The sequence below is a fragment of the Canis lupus genome, chromosome 11, assembly GCF_003254725.2.
Source record: "Canis lupus dingo isolate Sandy chromosome 11, ASM325472v2, whole genome shotgun sequence".
In the NCBI taxonomy this organism is placed as follows: Eukaryota; Metazoa; Chordata; class Mammalia; order Carnivora; family Canidae; genus Canis; species Canis lupus.
This window is the reverse complement of record NC_064253.1, coordinates 61,020,686-61,038,709: the sequence shown is the minus strand read 5'-3', so window position 1 is coordinate 61,038,709 and position 18,024 is coordinate 61,020,686. Positions and strand designations below refer to the sequence as shown.

General features: G+C 40.3%; 1 protein-coding gene across 2 annotated transcripts in view; it reads right to left on the bottom strand.

Moving 5' to 3' along the window:
- The window catches only part of TMEM38B (transmembrane protein 38B), a 50,313-nt gene extending 42,976 nt beyond the window's left edge, over positions 1–7,337 (bottom strand). The window contains exon 1 of one of the 2 annotated variants that reach the window (XM_025432928.3): positions 7,107–7,337. In XM_025432928.3, the coding sequence (XP_025288713.1) occupies positions 7,107–7,218 (112 nt within the window). In that variant the 5' untranslated portion in view covers positions 7,219–7,337. The remainder of the gene's footprint in view (positions 1–7,106) is intronic. The other variant, XM_025432929.3, reaches the window with a different exon arrangement.
- Between the last annotated feature and the right edge of the window lie 10,687 nt (positions 7,338–18,024).

The following is an 18,024-nucleotide window of genomic DNA, read 5'->3' as shown; positions in this document are numbered from 1 at the left end:
GAGATGTTATTTTATTTTTAACATGCTCATATTTAAAAGACAAAAATTATCTGTCCTATCTTAAGATGTTTGTGATATTCCCCAAAACTCTTAACAAAATTTGTCACATTGAGATCTGACTCTAATTCAAAGTAGGAGTTCTGAAAAAAAGAAAAGAAACAAACAAACAAAAAAAAAAATATGAGTTCTGAAGCACTCATAATCACCTATGAACTTTAACATCACAATATTTTCATTATGAAATGAAAGCTAGAAAATAAAGTCATATTCTACTTCCAGTTTTGGATCAAGTTTGGATCATAGTGGGCCAAGCAAATCTACAGACCCACCTTGTGGTTGTTTCCATAGTTCCTTAATGTGTAACTAGAATAGACGTAGCTGGCAAGTAACACAAAGCCCATAGTGATCCTCTGATTTATGGAGTCAGACGTAGCTGGCAAGTGACACAAAGCCCATAGTGATCCTCTGATTTATGTAGTCAGAATCAGTATGGTAGAAACATTCGAGTAGAAGCCCCTAGAGTTTCTTCTCCCCCTCAAGGTATTTTTAAAAAGCAGTACCACAGAGATGGGTGCCATAACCAAAAACGTCAAAGATGAAAAGGTGGTGACAGCTATCACATCCCATTTAACTTGCCTATTTGGTCTATAAGTACTAAGCAGATGGATCTTGGAGAATGCCTGTGGATTATCAGAAAGGTAGACAGGTAGTGACTCCAAATACAGCTGTATTCAAGATGCAGTATTTTTACTGGAACAAATCAATATAACCCCTGAAACCTCGTAAGCAAATTCTCTTTTTCTGTATTAATTTGAAGGAACCCCAGAGACACCTCTTTTACCTGACTAGGTGAACAGTATATTGCAATCTTGCCTTAGTTCTATGTCAACTCTCCTGTTCTCTAACAAAGTCACAGAGATTTTGATCATATTGGAAATCCATCCAACATCACACTGGCCCACTACAACTAATGACATTATACTGACTGGATCTAGGCAGGAAGTAGCCAGAACTTTAGATATCCTAACTTGACATATGCAAACTGGAAAGTAGGAAGTTAAACTCCACTGCTAGGACTCTGTACCGTCTGAGTCCAGTCAGGGAACAAAATACATAGTTATTTTAATAGAGAGAATTTGCTATAAAGACATTAAGTATAAAATTTTTAACTAGATTGTTAAAAAGGTAAAACGTACTACAGATTCACAGAATTACCAACTACAGAAAGCAGTTAGTTTACCACTACTGGGGAAACAAAGGATGGGTTGAAAATATCTTTAAACTTTGAAGCTTGAGGGGATCCCTAGGTGGCTCAGCAGTTTAGTGCCGCCTTCAGCCCAGGGCGTGATCCTGGAGACCCCGGGATCAAGTCCCACATCGGGCTTCCCACAGGGAGCCTGCTTCTCCCTCTCTCTGCCTGTCTCTCTGCCTCTCTCTCTCTCTGTCTTTCATGAATAAATAAAAATCTTAAAAAAAAAAAAAAAAAAAAAAAAAAAAAACTTTGAAGCTTGAACATCTCTTTAGAGCCAAAACTGAGATTCTTAAGGAAGAAACACAGGTCAGCTGTTGTTCTAGTCCAGACCACTCACTGCACAGATGAAATACTGGGTTTTAATTTATCTCAAACTACCCGGTTAGTGATAGAGTTTTAATACTGGTGTCCTGATTTTATTAGCTCTTTTTACCACATCACACTGCCTGACCAATATTTTATGTCTTGTCAATCAAATATTCTTTCACTTAAAAATTGGAGACATTTAAGACTCTCTAATAGAAGTAAATTATGAACTGTCATTTCTGAGACATCCTTTTCCACCCTACACTGGGAGAACAAACTGTCAGTTTTTAAAACATCACATAACAAAAGAGGCTTTGGGGTTTCATGAATTTTTTTATCTGGGTATTGATTAAACAGATGTGCTCATTTTGAAAATTCATTGAGCTGTATGTACATTTATGATTTTTGTACCTTTCTGTATGCTTTTATGTGTGGATTCATAAAGACAGCAAAATTATGCTGCCACCTTTACAGAATCCTCAGAACTGACAAATTCTTGACATATAAATCCTTTCATCTCCCACAAATTAAAAGGAGAAACAATAATAGGCTTTATTCCTGGATTCCTAGTTCTGGAAAGCAAAACTCATTGGTGATATGGAAACGATAGAAATCATGGAAGAAAATAACACTGTTAAGGCTACAACAACATCTTTCGTCTTGGTATCCTTAGCATCTTGGATCCCTGGGTGGCCCAGCGGTTTAGCATCTGCCTTCGGCCCAGGGTGTGACCCTGGAGTCCCGGGATCAAGTCGCAGGTCGGGCTCCCTACATGGAGCCTGCTTCTCCCTCTGCCTGTGTGTCTGCCTCTCTCTCTCTCTCTCTCTCTGTCTCTCATGAATAAATAAATAAAATATTTTTAAAAAAATCTAATATAGTGCCTGATACACAGTAAAGTTTCAATGAACATTTGCTTAACTGAACTTCCTGTGATTTGAGAGAGGTTAGCAATATTTGAAATATTTTAGATATTCCTAAACTATGAACTTTCTTAATATCACTGTCTTGCCAGATCACCAATACTGTCCCCTGTAGTATAGTGGGGGAGAATTAACAGGAAAAATAGATTGTGTGTGTAAAAATCAAGTAGAAATAACTGTAGATTAAATTTTCAGGAAATTTTACCAAAAATAGCAACTGGATATGAATGTATGATTGCAAAAATGTGTTAATTTTAATGAAGATTTAAATAAGAAAAGAGAGAAGGCAGATTTAAAACGTAAGATAAGAAAAAAAAATAAAATGTAAGGTAAGGGGCAGCCTGGGGGGGCTCAGTGGTTCAGCGCCGCCTTCAGCCCAGAGCATGATCCTGGAGACCCGGGACTGAGTCCACATCGGGCTCCCTGCACAGAGCCTGCTTCTCCTTCTGCCTGTGTCTCTGCCTCTCTCTCTCTCCGTGTCTCTCATGAATAAATAAATAAGATCTTAAAAAAAAAAAAAAAGTAAGATAAGAGAGACTAAAATTGATATAAACTTTCTGTTAAGTGGGGTTTTTCTTAAGATTTTATTTATTCATGAGAGACACAGAAAGAGGGGCAGACACATAGGCTGAGGGAGAAGAAGCAGGGTCCCCACAGGGAGCCTGATGTGGGACTTGATCCCAGGGTCCTGGGATCACAACCTGAGCCAAAGGCAGATGCTCAACCACTAAGCCAGCCAGGTGCCCCTGCTAAATGGTTTCTGACTAATAACCCTCAACACAGCATTTTCCAACTTCCTACTAAAATAGGAAAACAAACAAGCAAAACCTATGACTACTAGCCAAAACTAAAAACTATAGAAAATCAGATGCGAAGGTTTAGGAGGAACTAAAGTTAACTATTTGACAAATGGAGGTAAATTAAGAAATAAAAAACAATCCAAATTATTAAATACAAGTCATGTGGAAAAGGAAAGAGGAAAACCATCATCTTTCCTTGGATTTGAAACCTACGACTTGAACCAAATAGCAAAGGGACGCTGTCCTTATCCACACCACAGAAAGAAAGAGTTAATCCCCTTTACCTGTTTCCACTAGCATTGTTTAAGCTCTAGGAAGAGATATATAAGATGTAAATGGTAGGCAAGTGAGGAGAGAGGTATGGGCAGTGATAAAATACATTCCAAAAGTCAGGAGTCTCAAGGAGTAATGTGCTCCAGAGAATAAAGATAAGAAGAATCCTGGTACTACATAGACGAATTATAGTTTTATTGCACAATAGGTCTGAGTTCTAGAGAAATCAGTCAACAGGGGATAAGAAAAAGTTGCCAATTAAGTAAAAATTTAAACAAAGTATTGGCAAATAAAATCCTTAGTGAATTAAAATGATACCTCAAACAGGTGGAGTTTATTCCAAGAATATAAGGATGATTCAATATTTTTTTAATTTTTATTTTTATTTATTTTTTAGTAATTCCTACACCCAACATGGGGCTTAAACTCACAACCCTGAGATCAAGAGTCACATGCTCTTCTGACTGAGCAATCCAGGAGCCCCTGATTCATCATTTTTAAAAATGTATTACATTACAATTTAAATAGAAAAAACAATATGATCAACTCAATGAGAAGTGAAAATACAAATTGCCAATAAACTTAAGAAGCATTCACTCAGTAACCCTGACAGGTACAAATGAAAACTATTTTTCTGATCATTAGAATGATAAGATAGTTAAGAATGATAACAGTGGGGGGGGGTAGCAAATATTGAGGAAGAAACAAGCAGTCTAACATACTTCTGGTAAAAGCTTAAATTGGTACACTCTTTTGTATGAATTCTATCATTTTCACCTGTTTACAAGCACTGGTACTGGAATATAAAGTATGTTTCTCTCTCTCTCACACACACATATATAAAATATATTCACAAGATGTAATACTGTTTCAGCATTAAATTAGTCCAGCGCTTCTCAAATTTTTTGGTCTCAGGACTCCTTGCGCCCCTAAAAATTAGTGAGCAAATGAATGGTTGCCAGAGACTAGAGGAAGGCCAACTACAAAGGGCAGGAGGGAATCTGGGGTGAGTGATGAAACTACTGGATATCTTGATAGTGGTGGCAATCACATGTCTGTATGTCTTTGTCCAAAATCACAAACTTTAGGACAGCTCGAGTGGCTCAGTGGTTTAGAGCTGCATTCAGCCCAGGGCGTGATCCTGGGGTCCCGGAATTGAGTCCCACATCGGGCTCCCTGCATGGAGCCTGCTTCTCCCTCTGCCTGTGTCTCTGCCTCTCTCTCTCTGTGTGTCTCATGAATAAATAAATAAAATCTTTTAAAAAATCACAAACTTCAGTTTAAAGGTTAAAAAGTCAGACTTGAAAAAAAAAGTTCTTGAAGACCCCAAAGAGCTTTTATGGGAGTTAACAGGTATATTTAGCTTATTAGAAATTGTTGAGAAAATTTTAAAGGAGTACTTAATGTTTTTCATTTCAAAAATAATAAACATACTAAATGTTAACATCAATTATGTATTCTTTATGAAAAATACGTGTTTTCCAAAGCAAACATTTAGTGAGGAAGGTCCCACTGTTTTATGTTAGCAAATCCTTTTTTTATGTCTGGCTTCAAGCAGAAAACAGCTGGACTCTCATATCTGTTTCTGTATTCAATCTGTTACAGCATCACAGGTCATGTAGCCTCTGGAAAATTCCACTGCACACTTGTGAGAAAATGAGTGTAAAGAAAGACAAATAATATTTGCATATTATTATGAACTAATTTTGACCTGGAAGTGTCAGGAACCCCAAGGGTTCCCAGGCCACACTTTGAGAACCTGATTTGGCCTATACAAGAAAACTCCAAATACTAAATATGGCATGATAAGGTACTTCTTTTCAAATCAGGGAAACACTTTCACTTACACAGATTATCTGTCCTGATTTAATACAATATCCACCTTTTCCAGGGCAAAACTTCGACCAAACAATGCTTTAAAAGACTGAGCTACAAACATCAATGTAAGTGAAAAATATTTCTGAGAGCAAAGAGTCAAAAACAAAAACAAAAAACAGTCCCCAAGAGTTACAGCACCTCTTCAAGCCCTCATTCACTCATTAATGAACTCTCCCTAAAGGACCAGGCTGCATGAACAGATAAAACGTAGGAAAGGGGGAAAAAAAATGCCTGAGCTCAAAGAAAGAAGAGAGTCATAAAGGATCCAAAAGGCAAGCAGAATAACTGCAGAAGTAAAGCAATACAGGCATAAACATACTCTGAGAGTAAAAAAGACGAATATTGCTCCTTGACCATATACGATTAAAAAAAACCCTCAAAATGCTGTATAGTGAAACCGTGCCAAACGACCCTTGGACGACGTCACGCGTACGACGGAAAAAAGGGGGATCCCCTCTCTTCCAACCACAATCACTTTATTCGGCTGCAGAGCAAGGTGACAGAGCTGGGTACGGAGAAGACAAGTGTCCCTGCTTGGGGCTCTCTGAGCGTCCACACAACTTTCAGGGCTGCAGAGCAGTCCAGAACCACTCCTTATTCCAAGCGACCAAGCTCCACTTGCTGTCCCCGGGGGGCTCTGTCCCCAGGTGACTTTTACGGGTTTTTTTTTTTAAAGATTTTATTTATCTATTTATTCATGAGAGACACAGAGGCAAAGACATAGACGGAGGGAGAAGCAGGCTCCGTGCAGGGCGCCCGACGTGGGACTCGATCCCTGGACCCCGGGGTCACGCCCTGGGCTGAAGGCAGGTGCTAAAGCGCTGAGCCACCCGGGCGGCCCATCTTAGGCACTTTTTCATATGTTTCTTGGCTCTTTAGAAATACTCTGTGTGTGTGTGTGTAACTGCCCGTTAAAGTTTCTCTCCTTCGTCTTCCTCTTCCTTAAACACACTTTTTTTTTCCTACGGAATTGTCTTTTCGTAATTGACATGTAGTTCTGTATACACTTTATTTACACATCCTTTGTTGGCTCTAGTTTTGCAAATACCCGTTCTCAGGTTGTGCTCTGTGTCTTCAGCCCTTGAATGGTGTCTTCTGAGGAACAGTTCTTACTATTTTTTTTAAGATGTTCTCTATCTATTCATGAGAGAGACACACAGAGAGAGGCGGAGACGCAGGCAGAGGGAGACGCAGGCTCCACGCGGGGCGCCCGACGGGGGGCTCGATCCCGGGACCCCGGGGTCACGCCCTGGGCGGCAGGCGGCGCTGGAGCGCGGAGGCCCGGGGCCGCCCCCGCAGGTGAGCCGTGAACGCCGGGGGTCCCCAGGCCGGCGGCGGCGCCCGGGGACCGCGCAGGGCCAGGGCCAGGCCGGTGCAGGGGCTCCGGCTCCCACACGCCGCAGCGGCGTCTTCCCCGTCAGCGGCCCCTGCCCGCCGCGGCGTCCGCACCCGCGGTCGCGCCTCCTCTGACGCCTCCCGGGGCCACACACACACACACACACACACACACACACACACGCCCGCTCCCTGCCTCAGTCTCCCCCGCGCTCGCGAGGCGGGCGGCTCGGCCCCGGCGCCCCTCCAGCCCGTCTCCAGGCCCCGGGCCGTTCGGGCGGCTCCGGCCGTCCTCCCGGGAGAGGCACCCTGAGGCGGCCGGTCTGCGGCTCCCGCACTCACCCGGCTGACGCTTCAGCGCCATCACGGACACCAGGTAGTGGGCGATGTCAAAAAAGGGGAACATAGACGTGCGAGAAAAGGCAAGGGTCAGCTCATCCCACGGAGAGTCCATGACGACGACCGACAGCAGCAGCCGCAGCAGCCCCGGCGACGGGTTCCTGCGGTGCGCGGCCAGAGTGGGGGAGGGGCCGCCGCCTCGCGCCCGGGCGCGCCGCCTGCGGGAGCCCTGCGCGTGCGCCCTGGGACCCGGCGCCGGCACGCTAGGGGCGGGGCGGGGCGGGGCGGGGCGGGGGCGGGGGCGTGTCCTGGGAGTGGGCGGGGCCAGCGGCTTCCCGCCTGTTCCTGCAGGGCCGAGCCTGGTTCTCCCAGACAGGGTCCGTCCGGCGTTCTTCGTGCTGCAAACGGTGCCAGCTCCAGGAGAATGGGCAGAGGAATATATACGTAGTGAATTTTATTTTATTTTTATTAAAATATTTTATTTATTTATTCATGAGAGACACAGAGAGAGAGAGAGAGGCAGAGGGAGAAGCAGGCTCCATGCAGGGAGCCCAATGCGGGACTCGATCCCGGGACTCCAGGATCACATCTTGGGCCAAAGGCAGGTGCTAAACTGCTGAGCCACCCAGGGATCCTCCGTAGTGAATTTTAAAATGCACTACTTACATTAACATTTAGCACATTTGGGCAGCCCGGGTGGTTCAGCGGTTTAGGGCCTGCCTTTGGCCCAGGGTGTGATCCTGGAGACCCGGGATCCAGTCCCATGTCTGGCTCCCTGCATGGAGCTTAGCCTGCTTCTCCCTCTGCCTGTGTCTCTGCCTCTCTCTCTCGCTGTGTCTCTCATGAATAAATAAATAAAATCTTTAAAAAAAAAAAACATTTAGCATATTTATTATTTTAAAGCCATATGTAGAGAACTTTTAAATTTTTCTCCTAAGATGTGAAATATGCTAAGTATTGATTGCATAGCCCTCGTAGAGTCTTGGGGACTCTTTTGGGTCCTCAAGAAATTTTTTTAGGGATTTGATTTACATACATTGCATTCATCCTTTTTAATATAAAGTTCTATGATTTGGGATAAACCTGTACAGGCCAGAGGGGTAGAGGTTCAGAGTGGGATTAACTTCTTTAAATTGATTCACCTGACATTTGTCAAGCAAAGCTAGTGTGCAAGGCACATCGTGATTTAGTGGAGATCTAAAAAAGAATACAATAATATCGTGCCCTCAGTAAGCTTGTGTTTTCTCAAGAGATTAAGTTTTCTAGGCACACACGTCATTTGTACAGAACTGGTAGTGAGAAGCAGAGGTGCCATGCTAGAGCAGTTCCGAGAAGAGGAGGACTATTTCAGGGAAGTGGTAAGATGACCCGGCCTTACAGGCTAGAAGGAGATGGACAGAGGAATTTTGGCTAGACTACAAAGTGAGAAATGAGGCTGGAAAAGAAATCCTTGAATGGCATACCACAAACTATGTGGCTTGGCTTCAGAATCTAAGCTCTTGATCACTACATTATGCTCAGACAAATCAGAGCCAGAATCCATTCTCTTAACCATTATACTAAACTGGGTTTTTCCCTTTTTGATGGAGGTGGAGGGTAATGTGCAATCAACAAATAGTTTAGGAGTAAATTGGTGAGAAGAGACTGGAGACTGGGAAAATCAAAGGGTATTCATTTTCCATACTTTTTATGCATTCCTTTATCTTTGGAATTGCAGTGTTATGAATTTAGGGGCACAATTTGGATAGTGTTTCCCAAAAGGTTTTACATTTGACAATCTTAAATTTCATAAAGGATGCATTTTGTTCTTTAAAAAGTAATATATATGAAGGACTCTTTGCAACACCTCCAATGATAGTCTATGCCACTATTATTCTAAGGTATAATTAAATCAATTATTAAGACCAATAGGACAACATAAAAAGCATCAGAGTTTTTTAAAAAGCAGGTAAATCCAACATTTTACTTACCCTAAACAGACTAATTCCAACAGAAAGAAATGAATCATTTCAGGCTCTCCTAGTAATCTGAAACTTGTTTCTTTTCAAAAACTGAGAATTAGATGGGTCTCCATCTGCCTAGAGTCTAAAGAAAAAAATGTGTAAATCTAAGAAAAATGAAATTATAATCTTATAAAAAGACAATTTGTATCCAAATGTTAAATATGCTCACTATATTTGCTTCTGGTCAGTGCTTCAGTTATTTAGTAAAATAAAATAATCCAGAAAAAAAGGAAGTGAGCAATGAAAGAAGGAAAGGCTTTGAACTGGTAACAGAGCAAGGTGAGATTGGGGGAGATTAAGTGTGAATATTCAAACTTTTCCTGACTTTTGGAAGCAGTTTACAAAGTTACATAATCATTGCAGAAAAATGAATTTGTATTATAAAGTATTGCTTATCTATTAGAAAGTAAAGCTGGTCTTATTATATGAATATCTAGAAGAGTTTAGACTAAAAAGAATTTGAGTTCAAAAACATGTGAAACTAATTTTCATAAACCAGATTTCTCAACAATACTATTGGCTCTTTGTTGTGGTGACTGTCTTATGCATTGTAGGATGTTTAACAGCATTCCTAGCCTCTACCCAATAGATGCAGTAACACACACATGCCAAAGATGTCTCCATATATTGCCAAATGTCCCAGTGGAAGGCTGGGATGAAAATGCCCCTCATTCAGAACTACCCTTATAAATAAATAATTTTTTTGCAGTCTGTATCTCTGTATACAAACATTACAGTCGTGCCACTAATATTAATCATGAAGTTAATTCTAGAACAACTCACATAACTCTTCTTAGTCTCAGCTTGCTTACCCATTCCCCCAAGTCAAGGTGGCAAAATCCCAAAAACTAGTATCTCAAAATGTAATCATCGCTATCTCTTCTCTGCAATACTGCTTTCCATCCACTGAGTGGCATGCCTTTCACTTTGGGAAATCAGTAACAGTAACTTTTTAAAGAATCATAAAGGGCCCATAGTTAGGTTTCATATTAAAGGGGCTAATTACACTTCTAAACTTTGATATTCCAATTAGACATTTTCACTCTAAAGTTATTTTGATAGGTATTTGATACCATGCCATATCAAATTATAGTGTAATATTACATGACCTTTACAACAAAATGTTTAATTTGAATTCAACTTTTTTAATATCCAGCATTATCTCCGAGAATTAACTAAAGAACATCAGTTGCATTCAAAATACCCACTGAATTTAATCAGTTAAGTGGGCTGCTAGTGCATGAGATTTAAGTGATGAACCAATTTGGGTATCACTCAACTTTTTAGACTCAAGTGTTTAATAATAGTGCCTTTCGATATGGTGACTTTTAAAATATTACTTGGTTACCTATTTCTTGCCCTGGAGGCAAATCCTTTTCTATAAACATCACATATACCTCTAACATAAACTATCAAACTAAAACTGTTCTCCCTGTGTAACAAATGTAAATATACCTGATTAAAAATCTGATGTTATTAAAAGGAATATCTCAGTATTCATCAGTGTAAGGACTGCCAAAACTGCAGTCACTCACCACTGCGTGGCTGCTAGGTGTCTGTGGTTACCAACACCCAAGGTTACAACTCATCTCCATTCAAGATTAACAGGTACCGTTAAATCAAAGAATAATAACATTCTAGAAGTTGAATGGACCCTTTAAAAAATTACCGTGGATTGCAGGTCATAGAAAACAGTTTGGGGCAGCTTAAACAAAGTGAAGGATTTACTGAAAAACTGCAGAATCAGATGAAAGGAAGAATTGAGCCATTAAGCCCTAAGAAGAGCAAGAAGCTGGGAATTTCTGAGGCCAGCAGCAGCAGGTGGGGGTGGCTTGCTCTCAGTTACTAATGATGGTCAATGTCAACATTGTTCCATCTCTGCGCTCCCCTATTCAATACTGCAGGAAAGAGAGCCTGCCTGGCCTGGGATAGATGTCCTCTCCTGCTTAATCAGCTCTAAAGGGAGGCTGTGGCACATGGACCCATAGCATCCCTAGGTATCAGAGGCAATGTCCTGAGAATAAAGTGAACGAGGCAACCATCACAAGAGGTGTCTATTACAATCATTTTCTTTAGCCCATTTATTTCAGAGTAGGAAACCCAGGGTGACAAAGAGATCACAAAGGCAGTCAGTGACAAACCAGGATTGGTTATTATCCTGTTACAATCTCTCCTAAGTACTCCTCCTGGGCTTTCTCCTATCCCACAGACACCAAATATTATTCTTAAAGTTGTCTTTTAATAACAGTTTCAGCACCCCTACAGCAATGAAAAGGATACCAGTTAAGAGCCAGAAAGACTTATTAGGAGTCAGGGCAATGGGTCAGCAGTCAGGATTAGAAAAAGGGTTTGTAGTTTATAGCATAACCAGTTTGTTGAAGGAACTGAACTCAGTGGGACACAATCAGGAAGTGAATTTATCTTCCTCCAGAAACCCCACGCCCAACTATAATCCTGTGTCAGATCTCCCCTTCCCATCCTTTAACATTATCTCAGCAGATCCCATTGCTTCTTGTCATTAAACATACTAAAAAATAAAATGAAATGAAAATGTTAAAGTCTACTACAGCTAAATTGTCAGTCTTGCATCTAATTCAGAACTTCTCCCATTCCATCAGCTTGGTCTGCCTAGCCCAGAAACTTGCCATAGAAGAAAGGTCTTTCATCTTTCCTCATCTGCCCCTTCCATCTTCTGTCCCCTCCAAAGTCAAGGTAAAAGGTAGCGACATTATAGAAAAGGAACAAAGGTCTTGTGGTTAACAAGTGTTGGTTATAGTTCTCGGGTTTTTTTGTGGCTATTGATACTTTTTATGGGAGGTTCCCAGCGCTGACCCATTCATGTGGTACATTTGTAGGTTTGGCAATGATGCCATGGACCTCTGCATAGCTAGGTTTCCCGACATCTACAGTTGCAGCAGACACCATCAGGCTAACTCAACAGGTATATCTAACTTTGCACATTGAATTAAAACTTTAAATATGGCTTTTACAGCCTCTCAGCAAGGAGTGACCATGTATTAAAATACTGGCAAATGAAAATGAAGAGGGAGTCTGTTGGAATGCTTCTAAAAACAAAGTGAAGAAGAACACAGCTGGTAGACTGATTCTGCTTGCTTGACCTTAAGACGTATTATACATATAACCTCAGTAATCAAGATACTGTGATATTGGTAAAAGAATAGACAAACAGGTTGGGGAAAGCACTGTGGCTTCTCTCACAAGGGTGACCCATGCTCTTGATATGGGTCTTATTTCTGCCTTGAGCTGGAACAGCCATCATGTGACCATGAGAGAAGGTCAAGAAAATAGCAGATAACTGAAGATATCAGCTATCTCTCTCAGGCTTACTGTTTTTTTTTTTAATAAATTTATTTTTTATTGGTGTTCAATTTGTCAACATACAGAATAACACCCAGTGCTCATCCCATCAAGTGCCCACCTCAGTGCCTGCCACCCGGTCACCCCCACCCTCCACCCACCTCCCCTTCCACCACCCTAGTTCGTTTCTCAGGCTTACTGTTATTTGAGAAAAAAAGTAATCCTATACCTGTTTAAATAGCGTCTGAATTGGCATGGTGGAGAGGTGTGTACTTACTTCCTCACAGACAGAGGAGTAGAAAAGCAAATGCACCAAACCTTTGAATTCCCTTCTATGAATTTCCTTTCAAATTGTTGACATCTTGGGGTGTTGGGAGCAAAGGTCTCTGGACCAGTTGTTATCTGTAAGTCTCAGTTAGATGGCCTACCTCCTCTTTTTAGAATATGAAGGTAACATCTTTTGTCTTAGGGGCGTTCCAAGATAGTAAGTCCCAATTAACATCTTGTTGCACTAGAAGATAAGCAAAAGAGAGAGATTCGAAAATGAGGTCGATGAGTGAGGTTTGAAAGAAAATGCATGTAGCTAAAGCTAGGAACTCACAAAACATAAGTGATCTGTGTAGATGGGTTGGTTAAACCAAAACATGAGCAATGAGAACATAATATGCCCCTAACATTTGGGCAAACCAAAGGAATCCTACTTAGAGGTTCAGAAGTGTGTCCAAATAACAGGGAATGAATGGTGAGGAGGGTCCATAAGTACAAATAGAGAAGGTAAATGCAGTTGCAGGTGGTCTCTGTCCAGTAACAATCACTGAGGCAAATTAATCCAATTTAAAGCTGCCCTTATAGGACAACTGACAATAAACATGTATTCCATTGCTTGAGCCCAAAGCTGTCTAGGTTTCATACAGAATTCATCTATATTACATGCTTCCCAGATCTATTTTTTAAATCTATGTCAGTTAGTGGAATTGCATATGTTTCTGTGGACAGCACAGTCTGCTTCAATCACTCAAAGTTCCTTAAAAATCTGTAAATCTGTATAAATCACATTAGATGTAAAATCTGTAAAATGTAAAGATTTATTAGTATTTATTATCCACGTTCTTGTGGTTTTGCATAGAAAAATTAGTAACAAGTTTCCTTAGTCTGAAAAAAAGAAAACTTAAAGAGAATATTTTTTTAAAGATGTATTTATTTTAGAGGGTGTGCATGGGTAAGCAGGGGGAGGGGCAAAGGAAGGGTGGGGAGAGAGAGAGAGGAGAGACAAAGAGAGAGAGAATCTCAGGCAGGCTCCCCACTGAATGTGGCACCTCCCAGGGACTCAATCTCACGACCCTGAGATCATAACCTGAGCTGAAATCAAGAGTCCAATGCTTAACTGACTGAACCACCTGGGTGCCCCAAGAGAAGATTGTTAATAACAGCACAACTTCTTAGAGGCATTATGATTATCTAAGAAGGGAATAATTCCCCAAAGTATTTTAAACATGGAAATCTATTTTTTTCCCTCCAAGCAGTTCATGAAACTGGAAATCCAGCAAGGAAAACCCTGTACAAATCTCTTCCTATCACCACTATACTCAGCTGGACTATCAGCTTATTTCTAATGTTCATTCACTCAATAAATATGTATCTCATCTTTCAAATGGGGCCCATCAAATCTAACAGCAAAGTCTTTCCCTCCATCTCCTTAGCTACCTCTCTGTGAAGTTTAGCCAGCTAGTAGCAGCATATAAAATTGCATTTTCCATTTTATACTAAGGGGTTCACTTGGGAAACTCTCATCTTAGGAGACAGGGTAGCATAGTGGTAATATAAAACACACGGTCTCTGGAGACTGGCTGGCTATTTACTGTGTAACCTTGTAGAAAGCAATTGCTAACTCTCTCTAATCCTGTGCCTTCATCTTAATTTAGGATTAACAGTATTTAATAAGTAGTGTTGTTTTCAAAACTAATAGCGCATGCATATAAATTGCTTAGCATAGGGGTACCTGGGTGGCTCAGTGGTTGAGCGTCTGCCTTTGGCTCAGGTCATGATCTCCATGTCCTGGGATCGAGTCTCGCATCAGGTTCCCCACAGGAATCCTGCTTCTCCCTCTGCCTATGTATTTGCCTCTCTCTGTGTGTCTCTCATGAATAAGTAAATAAAATCTTTGAAAAAAATTGTTTAGCATAGTGCCTAACACATGAGTACTTGCTTGATAAACCTTAGCTATCAGTCTTCTCCTATGATATTCAGACCTCTTGGAAGGGAATTAGATATTTTTTCCTACTGCTTTCTTAACTACTGAAGTTATATAGATTTTATTAATTTTAGAGGAATAGTGATTAAGATTGCAGGTGCTGAAGCAAGGGATCCTGAGTCAAATTCTGGCTCTGCTCCTTGCTAGCTGAATTATCTTGGGCAAGTTTCTCTGTACCTCAGTTTTCTCATTTCTAAAATGGTGAACAACAAAAATAACTAACTAACTAACTAACTAACTAAATAAATAAATAAATAAAATGGTGAACATAATACTCTGTACCTCATGGGGTTTTGTGAGGATTAAATATATTAATGTGTGTTAAGAACAGTGCCTAGCACATACAAAGCCCTCAATAAATGTCAGTTACTATTCAGAATTTACTTAACCAGCATTATAAGGACTTTAATAATTTTCTCTTATCATGAACATAATTCAATTGGGACCTAATTTCTTTTAAAAAAATCTATCACATAAAAGCACTTTCAAACTTGTGATCTAGTATATATTAACTAAATAATGAACAAAATCATCTGTGTGCAATAGAAAAGGATGCTTAGGTGACAGACTTCAGTAAGCTCAGTGAAACCGTCGTTAGCATTCCAAGAAAAAATGTAGGTATTTCTCCCTTATTTGCTTCCTTTTACTTTTGTGTTTTGCTTTTTATTTTTATTTCCTTGTCTTTAGCCTTGTACCTAATAATTATGTGTGCCCAAATAGAAATAACAATAATGCTTCCCTTAGTCCATGAAAACAACGCTATTGCTTTGACTAAAGTCACATAGTTGAGGTTTCCTTGAGTTCTCTTATTACATTTTCTCACCCAGAAGCCATCCATATTGAAGTCTACCAGTTCAATTCAGAAAAGTCTTTGACAAGGCTTCCAATCCTGTAAACTCACCTAACTTTGAGGTGCCAAAGGAAAAAAAAAAGTTAACCAGAATACTCTCTAAAGAAGAGCTGGGAACATTCTCTACCAGACGGAGGTTAGGACAACTGGGCTAACAGTTGTTGCACATCCATAACCACGAGAGAGACTGAGGATAAAATTAGATATAGGGACATTGAGACTAGCTAATTAGAGTGGGTAACTGGCAAGTCTGGTCAGTCAGATAATAGCTGAGACTAAGAAATACAACCTGAGGGGCAGATAAAGTTTAGTCAGCTGTCATTAGCAGGACCATAGTCAAACATTACCAGAACAAAAATGTCAGGTGAAAAAAGTCAAGCCAATGAAGCAAGGAACACTTTAATGACAAGGTATGGATGACTAGCTATTACAAAATTACTGATGCTAACACTGGGCAGGAGCCACACGAAGATTTCTTCCAGACGGGTGAAAAGTTGCATCAAAAAGGACTAGTCTTTAGACATCTCCTCAAAGAAAGCTCAAACCACGAAGAATAAAATTGATGAATAGGCTTACATTAAAATTAACTTCTAATTATCAAAAGTCACCATTAAGAGAATAAAAAGGCAAACACAAAGTGGAAGAAGATACATGCCATATGTGTTTATCTCCCAACAGAAAAGTCTTACCCCCAAAATATAAAGAATTCATATATATCAATAAATAAAAGTCAATTAGTTTTTTTAAGTTCAGTACAAAACAGCAAAAACTTGAACAGATAATTCACAAAAGAGGATAACCAAATAACCAATAAATACATGAAGAGGTCCCAACTTCAATAGTCATCATGGAAATGCAAATTAAAACTGCTTATTAAGGAATGCCTGGGTGGCTCAGCGGTTAAGCATCTGCTGGCCTGGGATCAAGTCCCACATTGGGCTTCCTGCATAGAGCCTGCTTCTCCCTCTGCCCGTGTCTCTGCCTCTCTCTGTGTCTCTCATGAATAAGTAAAATCTTTTCTAAAAACCTCCTTATTGGGCAGCCCCAGTGGCGCAGTGGTTTAGCGCCACCTGCAGCCCGGGGTTTGATCCTGGGGACCCACATCAGGCTCCCTGCATGGAGCCTGCTTCTCCCTCTGCCTGTGCCTCTGCTCCTCTCTCTCTGTATGTGTCTCTATGAATAAAGAAATAAAAATCTTAAAAAAAACCTGCTTATTAAAATGTTTACAATTAAAAAGAGAGACAATACCGAGTGCTGGTAAAAATATAAAGCCACTTAAACTCTCATAGACTGCTGGCAAGAGTCTAACATTATGCAACCACTTTGGAAAACTGCTAAAGGTGAACATAGATATCCTCAGATCTACAAATTCCACTCACAAATATGAATAGCACCATTATTTATAATAGCATAAAATTGTAAACAACACAAATGTTTGTCAAAATAAATATGGGTGAATAAATTGTGATGTCCAGTTGCTATATAGGTATACACACACAGACACAAACACAATATTCTGTACAGCAATGAAAATGAATGAAATATTGCTACTTGCATCAATATCAGTGAATCATGACTCTCAAACACAATATTCCATTTAATGGAATTCAAAAAACAGGCAAAACTAATCTATGGAGTTGAAAATAGGGATGAGTGGTTGCTCTTGGAGGCAGGAGAAGGGAGCTTCTGGAGTTTCTATTCTTTACTATGATGTTGCTGTGTTCACTTTATTGAAAATGGAGTTATACTTTTAAGATGTGTACATTTTGATTTGTATTTTATACCTCAAAAAGTTTTTTCAAGTAAAGAGGAGGAATGACATTTTCTAACAAACTTACTAGGCAGCTTGGGGCTTGGCAGGAAGTCTGGCCCTGACTGGGTTTTCTGTCTCTCCAGGAAGAGCTCAGTCTCTGTGAGAGTAGCATGATAAGCCAAGGTATAAAAACCTATCCTAATTCAGTCAAAGGCAATGTTATGTTATCTGTTCAATCAGAGGTTTCCTCTGGAACCCTGAGAAAAAATAGTGAAGCTGCATGCAATTTTCTTAGTTCATACTCTCCTGAAGTCTGTTTCCTAAAGAATGAAGAAGAGAAGATGAAGTTAATAGTCACTCTGGCATTAATCTGCAGGTGCTAAAAATCTTGGGCCTTAAGAATGGTTGATTCTTTGTATCATCTACTTTTAAATATATATTCAGGGGCAGGGATGCTTAAAAAGTAGGGAGAGGAGGTCAGATGCCAAGTCCTTCAGTTGTAAGCCTCTAGATGCTACAAGAGTTCTCTTCTCCTTGAAAGGAAGTAATTTCAGCTAAATCGGGCTAAGATTCTTGTGTTGTTGCTTAAACAAATGAATACTTCGGGCTCCAGACATACAAATTTTAGTGCGCACTTTGAAGTCAGAGCTGGGTGGCAAGGATACCTGAAGTCAGGCTCAGATTTCATGAAGCATAGAATAGATTTCTATTCTCCACAAGGCTTCTAGATCATGAGAGTCAGTAGG